At 31.9% G+C, this 16,622-nt stretch overlaps 1 protein-coding gene across 2 annotated transcripts in view; it reads left to right on the top strand.

The window, feature by feature from the left end:
- The window catches only part of LOC100374406 (uncharacterized), a 179,566-nt gene that overhangs the window by 106,868 nt on the left and 56,076 nt on the right, over positions 1 to 16,622 (top strand). For both annotated transcript variants that reach the window (XM_085502610.1, XM_085502611.1), the window contains exon 9: positions 809 to 932. In XM_085502610.1, the coding sequence (XP_085358736.1) occupies positions 809 to 932 (124 nt within the window). The remainder of the gene's footprint in view (positions 1 to 808; positions 933 to 16,622) is intronic.

Raw genomic sequence — 16,622 nt, 5'->3', positions numbered from 1 at the left:
ACATAGATCTTCTAGGACTATGCAGAGACCTGATTAGTTTTAGGGTAAATAATTGTGGATATTAATTACCTAATTTGCATAATTAGTTAATTGTTTCTATGTTTAATGAAACTTTTAAAGAGTACTCATCATCACATTTCAATGAATCTAGAACTATGCAGAGATCCAATTAGTTTATTGTAAATATTTATGCAAATTAATCACCTAAATACCCTAATTAATTAACACTGATATCTCAATTACTGATCATCACATTTGAATAAAATTTGGTACATAAATGCTCTAGGACAATAGACAGGCCTGATTAATTTTGGGTTAAAATTTGTTCATATTAATTTTCTGATTAGCATAATAATTCATAATTGTTTTGTTCTGTTCTGTTCTGTTCATATTAGTTACCTGATTTACATGATTAGTTTTCAGTTTTTCCATCAATATCTCAGGTACAAGTAATTTTGAATTAATTTTTAATGTGTCTTCAATACTCTCAACACAAAGGAGTTCTTTTTAAGCTTTCTTTGATTATTTCCTGTAACCTGTACCAGCTAAACCCCCTCCCCCCATCCAATTCAAGATGAATTCATCAAAATCAAGCAATTTATGTCATTCCAGAACTGAATTTTAGTTGTGTATGGACCTATTTGTGCAACCTTGGTACAACAACAGACATAATGGAATAATGGATCCCTGTGCATACTATTGTTTTTCACAACTGGTGGTCACTGACATGATTTATGTTCACACTTTATATACATGTATTCTTTAAACTTGTGGCTTACATTAACATGTCATGCTATTGATGTCTTAGGTCCTGGAGAGGAATACAGAGGAAAAGTGGAAAGGAACAGTTAATGATGGCAGTTGTGAGAAAACAGGAACATTCTCTTCAGAGTATGTGGAACTGATTGACCCACCTGATAACATTGATACAGGTGAGATTTGAACATTGTTCATGTGAATATTCAGTTTAATGGAAATTAGCATCTTATTTGTAGTACCTCTATTTTGTTTTAGAATAGACCATAATATGAATAGCTGGCACAAATATCGTCTTCAAATAGGAGGAGAGGGGAAATTGAGTGCAGATGATTATAATTTGTGACTTGACATCATTACATTGAATCTTGTAGAATTTATGTGTGTCACATGGAATTTGTGTGTATGTCATGTGGAATTTGTGTGTATGTCATGTGGTATTTGTGTGTATGTCATGTGGTATTTGTGTGTATGTCATGTGGTATTTGTGTGTGGGTCATGTAGAATTTGTGTGTGGTTCATGTGGAATTTGTGTGTGGGTCATGTGGAATCTGTGTGTGGGTCATGTGGAATCTGTGTGTGGATCATGTGGAATCTGTGTGTGGGTCATGTGGAATCTGTGTGTGGGTCATGTAGAATATGTGTGTGGGTCATGTGGAATCTTGTGGGTCATGTGGAATCTTGTGGGTCATGTGGAATCTGTGTGGGTCATGTGAAATATGTGTGGGGTTCATGTGGAATTTGTGTGTGTCATGTTGAATTTTTGTGTATGTCATGTGGATTTTGTGTGGGGATTATGTGATATGTCTTTGTTTCATGAGCAATTTATAGTTGGTTTATGTGGTATGTGGCAGCTGATATTTTCTATTTTTGTAAAGTGAATTAAGTTGTGTTACATTCAACCGCACATATGTATATAGCCAAAACCATACAACCATAACCATAAAACTATACAACCATATAATGTGCATAATGTGTTTGGTTCTATTACAAACATTGCATAATAATTATTTCTTATTTCTGCCTCATGCTGAAAAATAGGAATGTCAGCTGTACATTTCAGATTCAGCATTCATTCATTTACTATGGCTTCATATACCTTAATAATATTGTGGGAATTGAGCATAGAAACTGTAATAGTGGTACAAGATCCATTACCTGTGTTATTGATGACCAGCTGTTTTGCCAACACTAATTTGCTGGAAAGGTGTGGAGAGTCTTTGTGTGCCAATAATGGTCAGGATCATTAAAGGTGGGAGGAACATTGTGAGTTAGTGCTGGCTGCCATATCTCAGCTATTCTACATTTGTTCAACAGGAAGTCTATCTTTATATAATTGTTCACAGTTTAAATAACTAAAAATAACTGACTACATGTATGTAGATAGAAGAATTGGGTCACACCGTTTTCTATCATTGTGTCACTCAATTTAACATTTATATTTATACCCATCCTTGGAGTGTTATTGTCTGTAATATTGTTATATGAAAAGAGCATTCATTCATGTGAAACTTGTTTGTGAAGACGTGTTATGAGAATAAGTAGTGCTACAACAACCAATGCCCTATATAAAATAGTACATGTCTTTTCATTCCCTTTTCTTTTCTCAAACTATTTGTCACTTTATTAAAGTAGACACTGGATTTACTTTAAAGATCAGAGCTGTTATCTTAATTCTACTAAGGCTACACTTTACTTTGTGCATTGCTCTTTAAACCATTTGAATAACGTACTGTATATAACGTGTTTGTCATCTCTCAATCCATTAGTGGAGCTTTTAGTTTGTCCTACATTGTGATATACAGGCAGTAATTATTTTTAGGTCTGCTCTTACCTTGAATTGAAATGAGAATGGAACATATTCATGCATTGATTGTGGAAAATGACAATTTTGACTGCTCTCGTGAACTACAAAATTCTTTGGTGGCTTGTCTACCATAACTAGTGTTATTAATTGTCATTGTCAACTGCTTTGGCAGCCAACTTAGATTGAAGATTTGAAACTTTTGTGGTCACATGACATTTTCTGTCATGCTGGAACACATTGTTCTGAAATTTATTTTTTGTACAAAGTACTTTATGTGAAGGATAATGCACTCGTGGAATGCATTTGTTCACAGGCTCTTGTGTTAGTCAAATATGTGAACAAATACACAGCACAAATGCATTATTTGACAATATGTAAATCACATCTGCAGTTTGTACCGACCAATCATGTTCAACTGATATTAAATGTGCATGTGTGTTTTGGGCTTTGTTTCTATTATTCATATAACATTTACATATTAAAGATACACTGCACAATTGTTGAATATTTACTGCTATATTGTGAGCACTATAAAGTATAAACTGCCCACTAATATCAAATTCCAGGTAGATCTAAAGACATGGGGGGGGGGGCTTTGCTTCTAGTGCACTAACTTCAAAATTTGTTGTTTTCTATAAATATATGCAAGTCAGAGAGAGTCACAGCCTCAAATTGACACAATGAACTTTGTATATCTAGATGGAGGTCCGGACAGTCAGAGAATCTCCTTCAAAAACAGAGTTTAAATAGATCATGCGTAGTGTTGTGAAGGGCTTCATGATTTGTTTACATGCAAACTGAAAAAGCTCCATTAGTTGTTTTTTCCTTTGCTTTACAGATGGAAATGTTTATTTGGCAGGCATGACCATATCTGTCTGAGCCAATTGTACATGCAGTATGCAATATGGCCCTTGCTTAGAATCCTTAGAGGCTGCTAGCAGCTTGAATCATAACACTTACTTGTGTAGATTATGGGCATTTTTACTGTGTGTATAAGCACATCCTATTAGTTAAAATATGGCAGTCTTGGAGTAAAAGGGCTGCGAGTTGTACAGAATTCCAGACAGTTAAGGGTAGTGAATAGAAATATTAAATGTGTGTAAAAAATAAGAGAAGTCAAAGATTATTAGGATGTTAAACACTCATGAATAAACAAGTGCCCAGAAATAAACAACAGTCACTTAAAATCTGTACCATATTGAGTTTTCACAAGCCCTAATGAAATTATATGGAGCATGTTAAAATTGTTTTTCAGATTCATTCTAGCCTGTAGACATGCATTGATGAAAGGTGTGAAAATGTGTGTATCAAATTACATCTCAGATTAGATTGATGTTTTCTGTAGTGTTGTAAGGTGATGTCAATGAGATAAATTGCTGTGAGATATATATTTCAGTGTTTGAATAATTCTTGTGTGTAAAATAGAAAACATCTATTTTTCACTGGGTTTCAATTTTGCTGATTTACCATTTTAAGCATATTCAGAGGGTTTTAAATTCACGGTTTTATCATTTAGATAATGTGTTCTATGCTAAATTTTACACATTCACTGGGTTTTAATTTAGCACATTTTCCAGTTAGCGAAATAAGCAAAATTAAAACCCAGTGAATAATTAATCTTTTTACAGTATTATAAAATAATTGTGTATTTAGCTTTAAAAATATACATCTTCTACATTTCTGTTCTTTAACATTTATGTTAATTAATATTATAGTACATAAATGACATGTAGAGTATTTTCTATATATAGACGTATAAATCATGTTTTAATGTGCCTGCGTAATGCAATTGTTTCTATTGGAGTTGTGCTTCTAAGAAAGGAATATTTGCACTAGTATTATTGTTTTTATGTAGTAAATTCATGTGATATTGAACAAAGTATATTGGATCATCTTGGTTTTCCAAATTCCAAATATTTTCTTTTCTTTCTCGCTTGTTTAGAGAGGGCGCTATTTCTGGAATGAGTCACCGGTATGATAATTATTTCTCGCTATTTGCACTGTTCCTTGCACATGCATATTTCTTTACCTCATGGTTGTAATGTACTCCGCCTGTATTTCTGACCCATTCACCACATTTCAACAACCTGAGATCACTCCACCTGTATTTCTGACCCATTCACCACATTTCAACAACCTGAGATCACTCCGCCTGTATTTCTGACCCATTCACCACATTTCAACAACCTGAGATCACTCCGCCTGTATTTCTGATCCATTCACCACATTTCAACAACCTGAGATCACTCCACCTTTCTGTTTCAACTCAGTTCACCACCGTATATACATATACATATTCGTACTGTTAGTAGCGCATAAGCTCACATAAATTCCTATGATTTTCTATGCATTAGGCATTAGGCATTAGGTCATAAAACCAAGTGACATGAAGTCTGCAGAAGAAACAATCTTTAGTGCATGCATAATTAGATTAGATGAAAAACCATGTGAGATCATTTGCATATTTCAGGTACTTAATAATGTATTAGTCAATCATCCTTCTTATTGAACTGGAACAATGAACAAGGTGTCAGGCGTTGTCATCGGTTACCACGCTGATAAAATCCAAATAAAGCAGAAAGGAAACCAACTCTATCACATACAGGTATCATATTGATTCCTTTTTAAATAGCATCCATGCTGGAATTTGGAATTCTTTTTATAATGGATTTTAAGTATTTTTTGAAAAACATAATCTGCAATGCATCATGGGATGTATAATTCACTTTGCTCTTCATTTTTTGGATACTTTAAATGCAGCTTTTGGTGAAAAAAAATATTTAAATTTTAATATCAGATTGGTAAAAAAAAATTTTTCTTCATTATCCAGTTACATTAATTTCTGTGTATAAATTTAGAAATATCATATAACCTCTCAATTACGAGTCTCAATTTACTTATGCATCATTTTGAATTCGTGTTTTCACAAATTTTAATCTTGAGAAAGCTTGGAGAATCAACTGAACTCCACTGTTGAAAACACAATAGACACAACTCTGTATTGTTAAAATTATATTCTTTTGAAGTTACCGCTTCAACAAAGGGTTATCCTTTGATGTTAACTTTTAGGAATTAAGAATTAGAATTCTCATTTTTTGATCAGAAATCAGTTTTACCAAATTTCCAATCAAATTGACCTAGTGTATGGGGGAGGAATATTGGAATTGCCTTGCATGTAATAAAATAAAAGGGAAGATAACATGTTTGTCCGATGGCAATGTTGCCAATGCTGGTACATATATTTTTGGAGATATTTTTGAAAAAAATTTACATATTTGGTATTTCAAAAATGTTACTCAATAGGTTGCACCACAGTCATAGTGATAGAGGGACTGTGCTTGAAACCTATCCACTTATAGCCATTGTTAGCCCCCGTTCAAACAAAGTCCGAAAACGGGCACTTATAATTCGGTCTCCGTGCGTCCGTGTGTTTGTCAGGAGTCATATTTCAGAATCCTTTAGACCGATTCCATTCATTCTTTGCATGTGCTTAGTACTTTATTGTGGGACATATGCACATGCAGTGGTTTGGCGATTCGATTCAAAATGACCGATGGCAGCCATCTTGTTTTTTGAAAATGCCGTATTTTGAACATGCTTTGTCAATTTTCATTCAAATTTGGTACATAGATTATACATGTTAGGATACATGTCTTCCGACAGTCAGTGCATCCGTCCGTACGTACGTCAATTCGTGCGTCCATCTGTCCAGAGTCATATTTCAGAATCCTTTGGACCGATTCTGTTCATTCTTTGTATGTGCTTAGTACTTTATGTGGGACATGTGCGTACGCAGTGGTTTAGCGATTTGATTCAAAATGGCTGACTGGCAGCCATCTTGTTTTTTGAAAATGTTGTATTTTGGACATGCTTTGTCAGTTTTCATTCAAACTTGGCACATACTTTATACATGTTAGGATACATGTCCATGACAATTTGTTTTAAAATCGGATCAAGGATGGCTGATTGACAGCCATCTGAATTTTTGGCCTTACTACTATATTTCCAAGATTTATTTACCATTTTCATTCGTATTTGGCACATACATCATACATGTCACTTTGTTTCATAATCAGATCAAAGATGCCCGAATAATGGCTGTTTTTATTTTTGGCCATATTACTATAGCTCTGTCACCCATGTATCATTTTCATTGATATTTAGTATGTCATAAATGGATACATGTACAATTTGATCAAATATGGCTGACTGGCAGCCATCTTGTTTTTTTTTTAAATGTGATAACTTGGACATGCTTTCACTTGTGATCTATGTTTTTCTTTGCTATGTCTTAAACCGGAGGGGTCGTCACGCAACACATGTTCGAATTTGATGTAAATAATCAATCTGTTGTATCTGCCACTTGGGACTCAAGTTTCAAGGACACACTTGCGACAACCCCTCCACTTTAATATGAAGAGCACAAAGAGAACTTTCAAAAATTTAATGGGAACTGTGTCATTTTGAATGACTTGTTCTTAAGCTAGCAACCAGTGAAATCAATTATTCACTGTGCTTTCATCTAATATGACTAATATGTTCATATAATCTGTCAATGTTTTACCTTTTCGACTTCTTCTTGAAAACTACAAGCCTGAATGCTTTGATACTTGGTATATATGTACCTTCATGATGATATCTTTAATTCTCTAATTTTGGTGAATATTTTTGTCATTTTTGGTAAAAACTCCTATTTAGCTCCGCTGTCGACAAAGTCAACACAGCAGAGGTGTATATTTTACTGATTGTTCATTGTCATCCGTCATCGTCAACTTTACAATTTCAACTTCTTCGAAATCGCAAGTCAGAATGTTTTCAAATTTAATGTGCAAGTACCTTGCATGGTTCTATCTCAGATTTTTTTTATTTCATGTCAAAATTTCTAATTCTCTAATTTTGGTGAATATTTTTGTCGTTTGTGGTAAAAAGTGATATTTTCGAGTTCTTGTTAAAAACCGCAAGTCCAATTGCTTTGATATTACATATATCGGTACTACACATGGACCTCTCTCAGATTTGTTTCTTTTGTGATGGTATCTTAAATTCTCTAATTTTGGTGAATATTTTTGTAATTTTTGGTAAAAAGTGATATTTTCGAAAAACCGCAAGTCCAATTGCTTTGATATTACATATATAGATACTACATGTGAACCTTCCTTAGATTTGTTCATTTTGTGATGATATCTTTCATTCTCTAATTTTAATGATTATTTTTGTCATTTTTGGTAAAAAGTGATATTTTCAAATTCTTGTTGAAAATAGCAATTGCTTTGATACTATTCGTATTGTTCATTTTCTAGTGATAGTGATAGTTCTTTAATTGAAATATGTATTGCTAACAGCGGAGCTATCTCAGCCGACAGGCTGCTTGTTTAATTAATTTAAATTTTTTTCCCATTTTTACTTTATATGCTTCCCATAGCACTGACATTCACAATAAACCCATAGAATGATCACTCCAACATTTGTGGGAAATTTATAAGAAGCTGAACATGGCTATCTTAAAATGACCACCACATCATACTGCTAATGAAACATTGCACTCCCATACTACACTACTATTTTTATTTTCATTGCCAACCAGTATGTCAATGTCTGATAACAAATGACACTCTGATCAGCACTACCTTGTGATTTGCTGTGACATTGTTACTCATAAGTTGTTTTATCAACACTGACACATACAAGTGTATTTAATAACAACAGCAGTAAACACAATTATTTTATCTTCAGGTGTGAACTATCTGTTCTTGTCAACCAGGCACTACTCATGTTCAAAACGTAACCAAGTGTGAAGGTCTGTATTTATATTGACATGAGTGTTTTGCCACTTGATATCTCTCCCTATGACTTAGAATGATGACAGGTGATGCAGGAATGTTAGACAGTAACTGCGGTTGCTAGGTTACACATGATTATTGATGTCACCCTGATATGAGGTCAAATTGATCACCCTGGCAGGTGGCAACTGCTGCTCTACAATTTGAAAGTTTATACTTTGCCATAAAGTGTGATGCTATTTCAAAACAAAGCTTGTCATGAAACCAATCTTTGCCAGATGTTATGTATTTATGAGGGATGAGGGCTAATGGAACAGTCTTATTAGTTACTTTCCTTTTGCATGATCTCTCATGTTCTCCAGATGTCCTATCGTCAATTGATTATGTACACTTATGTTTCCCTGGGGTAGTTTGCCTTCTACTAATTCCATGAATTTGTATTGCTTATTTTATTGATCATTTTGAAGTTACTCATCTATATTTGCTTAAAAATACATGTACAATAATATTTCTTCTTTGAGAAAATTTGTCACTGTCCAGTCTCTTTCTGTCACATTCAGTAGCCATTTTAATTTTTCTTTTGTTGATTTCCTGAGGTCTACACATGTATCCTGTTCTGTCTTTGCAGCAGGTGTTCATTGTGAACACAAATGTTGTATTGATTGATTATATCACTGCTTACCATGTCACACACAATGATATCGTCTTTTGAATTAAATAAAACAAAATGTCCGAAATCATCTGGTATGACTGTATGATGGAATGGGTTTCAATCACGGCAAGGTATTGCTTATTGTATGTGCTTAAATGTGATCCTCATGATGTAATCTGCATTGCGTACCTAGCCCACTCATTTTACGATCTTTGTTGTTTTTATCTGATGCTCCCTGAATCTTATTTTATTATCAGTTGCCTTTGAGATGTTTGAGTGCAATTTTATCTGATACTTTTATTTTATCTTGTGGTTCACCATTTCAATTATGAAAATCCTGTCTGGGATTTGATATTGCAAATATAAAATTTTACTTCTGTCATTGGCAAAGTTGACGAGAGGTCTTTGTATTACTGATTATTACTGTCTGTCAACTTTCATATTTTTTACTTTAAGTTTCATACTCAATACAATTATCTTGCATGGCTCTTCTTATTCCTATTTTTGTCATTTTGGATAATATATGCTATTTCCGAATTATTTTTGAAATCCTTTATCCCAATTGCTTTGGGATATATATATATATATATATATTATTTTTAGATACTCAGTTGCATTTGTTAATTTTGTGACTTTAGTGAATGTTTCTTGTTATTTTCGGTAAAAAAAAAGTATTTCCGATTTATAATTAAAAATGACTAGCGACTAGCTAGATTTTTCAATGATATTGTATATGTAGGTATTAAGGTGGAACTCTTTCAGATTTGTTCATTTTGTGATGATACCTTCAATTCTCTAATTTTAGTTAATATTTTTGTAAAAAAAAATTACTTGTTATTGAAAAGTGGCTTGCCCAGTTGAGTCTATATTTTATATGTAGGCATGATGATAACTTTAGTTCTATAATTTCTAATGTGTTTTTGAAGACTATTATGCGGATTCTTTTGAGATTTTATATGTAGGTGCTATGAATGGACCACTGTTAGATTGATTTGATTCATCAGATTAATCCATTTAGTTTTGATAACTTCAATTTTCTCAATTTATTGAATTTTATTTTATTGAAAATAACTAAACTGATTTGATATTCATTTCTCATTATGCATCTCAAACAGTAGAGCTACGGTATATCAGCTATATCTGTATAAGAAATACAGTGTAGATACATTCAAAATATTTCAATGCTTTAGTAGGTTTTATTATTCAATATAATAGATATGTTGTAATTTCTATAAACCAAATTAACCGTTTTAATATGCCTATTATGCTAGTAAGGAAGTCAATTTTGTTAGTGGCCATAACTGAATTTTATTGACTTAATTCGTCCTTAGCAAGGCACTGTGCAGTTTAAAGATAGGCAATGAAATGTCTTATTATAAGGCACTGTGTCAATTATTTTGTCCACAATGCACAATCTGTTCAAAGTCAAAAAGGTAAAAAAAAACAGGACCCAAATAAGAAAGGTTCAGTGCAACGTTTTTCAAACCTGTTTCCCTTGGTTTCAAATTGAACACTGCATTAGTCATATTTTTAAGACTTGGCACTCATTCAAAATGATTGCCTGAACAAAGTATTCAGGAATATTATGTACAAAATTAGTGCAAATAACACAAGGATTGTCATGACAATACACCTGGTCAGTTCTGTGATGTTTATTCCAACGTTTCGCCCTAGAAATAGGGCTTCTTCAAGAAAACTCTGTTGGGATGCCGTGAGATGTAAATTGGCATGAATAAACATCACAGAACTGACCAGGTGTATTGTCGTGACAATCCTTGTATTATTTGCATATTATCAACCCGCAATACTAGCTACTGGGGATCGTCTGATTTAATATTGTTGATTATTACAAAATTAGTGTTAGTCAATGTCTCTATAGCAACAAGCTGAGATTTTCTTCTCGCTTTTACTGTTGTGTAAGAGTTTGTACATTTTAGTTTTATAGGAATCAATGAATAAATCAATGAATAAATTATAAATATAAAAACCATACTTTAATTCTTATTACAAATATTACTAGTTCAATGCTGTTTTCTCTAAAAATACAAAATGTTTATATGTTTCAGGACTATCGTTTACTGCGCTACATTAAACATTTATGATATGCACTACATTGTATCAGTAAACAAATAAAGATATAATATCACACATTTAAAAATAGAGTAACTGAATAAGAATAGTAAATCTGCAAATCATGAAAGGGTTTATTTTAGGAAAAATATTATCTCCTACAAAAAATCTCAAGTATTGTTGATTTCGTTATTTTCTTTCCAAGTGAGAGAAAAACCTAAATTTTGAGTTTACAATTCTGATCATGTAATGTTTTATTTCTTCTGCTGTGTGAGTTTAAATTCCTATTGTTCTTGAATGCTTTGTTTGCCATGCAGTTCTATTGTGGTAAAGCTATGACTATGCTTTTATTGATATTAATATCAAAATTAAATTTATTTAGTAAGGTAAAAAGTATTGGCCATTGTTATTTAAATAATTAGTCTATTGTTATGCAAATTATGCAGTTATATATGAACTCATGCAGGTAATCATGGCTGTTTAAGTCTATTAAATACAGTTATATCTCACAGCAAATAAACCAAAAATAATTTGATCTGCTTCATAATTCTGAAACTGACATGCTATATGAATTACTTTAATTAATATACATGTAATTTGAATATTTCTTACTTCCTTCTCTCTTTACAGTGGTAATTAATATCTGAAAATTAAACTGTTTCTCATGTACATGTACAAAGTCATAAGATATTTACAGCAGTGTAATCTAAAATCTAAAATCAGTGACAATAATGTAAAAACAACATCAACATAGGCAGTTCAGTTAGCAATTTGGTTATTGTACCATTATGCATGTGTTGCTAATAGAGAAAGTACATTAGTTTAAAGTAGAGTATATGTTTTACCATATCTCATAAGATTAGTAAATTAGTCTGCTGTTATGTCCATTGATTATAATAATACAGTGGACAAGCTATCCTCATTAACATTTTGTTTAAATACATTGTTGTAATAACAAGCAATGTCATTATGCTAATGATATGTGCAGACAGCAGAATTAATCACCACCTAGGGAGTTTATTGTATGTATCCTCTAGGCTAGTGAGCATTGCTTCTGTCACTGTCAAGGTAGTCAAATGTGGTTGTCCTTGCTGTGTGCTTTTCTGACAAGCTGGAAAGGTTTGTGATCTAAATGAAAGGTTAGTTTAATGTCAAATTGCTGTTAGAATGAAGGTACATTTCATGTCATGTTGACAGTGAACATATTTTAATTCAGACTTTTAAAATAATTTTTTTTATAATATCTGATCATGTATATTGTATGTGTTTTCGATTTTGTTTGTTATATCCTACATTTATAGTTATTAGTACCTGACACTCCATGCATAGGGTTATGGTTTTCATTATATATCACCTATTTTGTACCTAACATAATATAAAAATAATGATATTAAAAATTTACTACTGTGTTATTTTTATCTTTATGCATCTATGCTACTCATATAAAATTTATGCAGTATATTAATTTTTTGTTTTATTTACATTCCCGGGAAATTATATAGAGTTTTTTTTTTAATACTTTGCCAAATTCCCTGTATTTTTGTTCTGGTTATTGATTTTTATTGTCAACTTTTGGCAGGTCAAGTTCACCATGTATAATGTGTTATTTTTTTAATATTTAAAAGCTGTTATGTTAAAATAACGATATCATTATAAGAGCATTTCCAATAATTCAGTTTAAGGGGGGGAGTGAGTGAGTAAGAATGTACTTGGTATTGCTTATTATTTCATTAAGGAATTTGTATGTAGCATACAGAGGTCACCAGGTCAGTCTTCACTGCATTATTTTACTATAATTAACCTATGTATTTCAAAAAAATAATTAGATAATTGAGGTCACACAAATTCAATTTAAAGATGTATGCAATCTAACTATTTCCTGTGATTAGTTTGTGTCAAATTCATATGTAAAGCTTGGTTTACAGTTTGTTGTAGGTTAGCACATAGATTTGTAAAAGGTGTGTTCAGTATGTGTGTGTTGTTAATTCCATATTGTATGTGTATGTGTGTGGTTTAAGTTTAGGTTAAATTTTTATGACTGAACGCTTTCACACCCACATTATGACTAAAGTGTTTATTTCGAGTGGGGTCACATCTGTTACATACACAATTATAGCATTGACCTTTAACCCTAATACTGAAATGGATGTGTTCAATTCTACATCTGCAGTAAGTAGCATCTTACATCGTTGTCTAATACTGGAATGTTTTACCTTGCATTACATTATTAGTCCCCAATCGAACGCAATTCGAAAACGAGGATTCATGGATTGACCTCTGTGTGTCCGTGTAATCGTATGTGCATCCCTGCATGCAATGCATGCATGCATGCGTTCGAACCTGTATCGTAGACATGTATGGACCAATTACATTCAAACTTCATACATACATCATACATAATATTATACATATGCACATCACTTTGTATCACATTCTGATTCAAAATTGACAAATATCAGCCATTTTTGTGCTAAAAAAATCGTCAAATATCAAGCATTTCTGGTATTTATGGATTGATTTTGTTCAAACTTGTACATACTTTAGACATTATGGGTTCCTGATGCACGTCATTTTATAATAAAAATGAACGACTGATGGCCATTTTGTTTTAATGAATGCAGTTTTAGTGCTATATCTCTGCCATGCTTTGACTGATTATGTTCGAATTTTATATATTCATTATACATCATATTATAGACATATATAGATATACATGTATATAGATACATGTATATTCAAAATGTCTGATTTTGTTTTATTTAATTAATGCTGTTCCAGAGCAATATCTCTCAATATAGACAAGTAACGCGTTTGACGATCAGATACAAGATGTCAATCATTTTAATTTTGAAATTCATATTTCTGACATGTTTATATTCCTACTATAATACTATAAACAAAACTATATATCTTAAATTCGATAACTAACAGGGACTGTGCCATGCATGGCTTGTTAATACTTTGAATATGTTATAGTTATATAACACCCTCTATATTATTCAGTAAACACAAAGCACATATGCAAATTAGAATATGCACCCTCTATATTATTCAGTAAACACAAAGCACATATGCAAATTAGAATATGCACCCTCTATATTATTCAGTAAACACAAAGCACATATGCAAATTAGAATATGTACCCTCTATATTATTCAGTAAACACAAAGCACATATGCAAATTAGAATATGCACCCTCTATATTATTCAGTAAACACAAAGCACATATGCAAATTAGAATATGCACCCTCTATATTATTCAGTAAACACAAAGCACATATGCAAATTAGAATATGTACCCTCTATATTATTCAGTAAACACAAAGCACATATGCAAATTAGAATATGCACCCTCTATATTATTCAGTAAACACAAAGCACATATGCAAATTAGAATATGCACCCTCTATATTATTCAGTAAACACAAAGCACATATGCAAATTAGAATATGCACCCTCTATATTATTCAGTAAACACAAAGCACATATGCAAATTAGAATATGTACCCTCTATATTATTCAGTAAACACAAAGCACATATGCAAATTAGAATATGTACCCTCTATATTATTCAGTAAACACAAAGCACATATGCAAATTAGAATATGCACCCTCTATATTATTCAGTAAACACAAAGCACATATGCAAATTAGAATATGCACCCTCTATATTATTCAGTAAACACAAAGCACATATGCAAATTAGAATATGTACCCTCTATATTATTCAGTAAACACAAAGCACATATGCAAATTAGAATATGCACCCTCTATATTATTCAGTAAACACAAAGCACATATGCAAATTAGAATATGCACCCTCTATATTATTCAGTAAACACAAAGCACATATGCAAATTAGAATATGTACCCTCTATATTATTCAGTAAACACAAAGCACATATGCAAATTAGAATATGCACCCTCTATATTATTCAGTAAACACAAAGCACATATGCAAATTAGAATATGCACCCTCTATATTATTCAGTAAACACAAAGCACATATGCAAATTAGAATATGTACCCTCTATATTATTCAGTAAACACAAAGCACATATGCAAATTAGAATATGCACCCTCTATATTATTCAGTAAACACAAAGCACATATGCAAATTAGAATATGCACCCTCTATATTATTCAGTAAACACAAAGCACATATGCAAATTAGAATATGCACCCTCTATATTATTCAGTAAACACAAAGCACATATGCAAATTAGAATATGCACCCTCTATATTATTCAGTAAACACAAAGCACATATGCAAATTAGAATATGTACCCTCTATATTATTCAGTAAACACAAAGCACATATGCAAATTAGAATATGTACCCTCTATATTATTCAGTAAACACAAAGCACATATGCAAATTAGAATATGCACCCTCTATATTATTCAGTAAACACAAAGCACATATGCAAATTAGAATATGCACCCTCTATATTATTCAGTAAACACAAAGCACATATGCAAATTAGAATATGCACCCTCTATATTATTCAGTAAACACAAAGCACATATGCAAATTAGAATATGCACCCTCTATATTATTCAGTAAACACAAAGCACATATGCAAATTAGAATATGCACCCTCTATATTATTCAGTAAACACAAAGCACATATGCAAATTAGAATATGCACCCTCTATATTATTCAGTAAACACAAAGCACATATGCAAATTAGAATATGCACCCTCTATATTATTCAGTAAACACAAAGCACATATGCAAATTAGAATATGTACCCTCTATATTATTCAGTAAACACAAAGCACATATGCAAATTAGAATATGCACCCTCTATATTATTCAGTAAACACAAAGCACATATGCAAATTAGAATATGCACCCTCTATATTATTCAGTAAACACAAAGCACATATGCAAATTAGAATATGCACCCTCTATATTATTCAGTAAACACAAAGCACATATGCAAATTAGAATATGTACCCTCTATATTATTCAGTAAACACAAAGCACATATGCAAATTAGAATATGCACCCTCTATATTATTCAGTAAACACAAAGCACATATGCAAATTAGAATATGTACCCTCTATATTATTCAGTAAACACAAAGCACATATGCAAATTAGAATATGCACCCTCTATATTATTCAGTAAACACAAAGCACATATGCAAATTAGAATATGCACCCTCTATATTATTCAGTAAACACAAAGCACATATGCAAATTAGAATATGTACCCTCTATATTATTCAGTAAACACAAAGCACATATGCAAATTAGAATATGCACCCTCTATATTATTCAGTAAACACAAAGCACATATGCAAATTAGAATATGCACCCTCTATATTATTCAGTAAACACAAAGCACATATGCAAATTAGAATATGCACCCTCTATATTATTCAGTAAACACAAAGCACATATGCAAATTAGAATATGCACCCTCTATATTATTCAGTAAACACAAAGCACATATGCAAATTAGAATATGTACCCTCTATATTATTCAGTAAACACAAAGCACATATGCAAATTAGAATATGCACCCTCTATATTATTCAGTAAACA

The sequence above is a fragment of the Saccoglossus kowalevskii genome, chromosome 8, assembly GCF_978046115.1.
Source record: "Saccoglossus kowalevskii chromosome 8, keSacKowa6.1, whole genome shotgun sequence".
Taxonomy (NCBI): Eukaryota; Metazoa; Hemichordata; class Enteropneusta; family Harrimaniidae; genus Saccoglossus; species Saccoglossus kowalevskii.
This window is presented reverse-complemented; position numbering and strand designations above follow the sequence as displayed.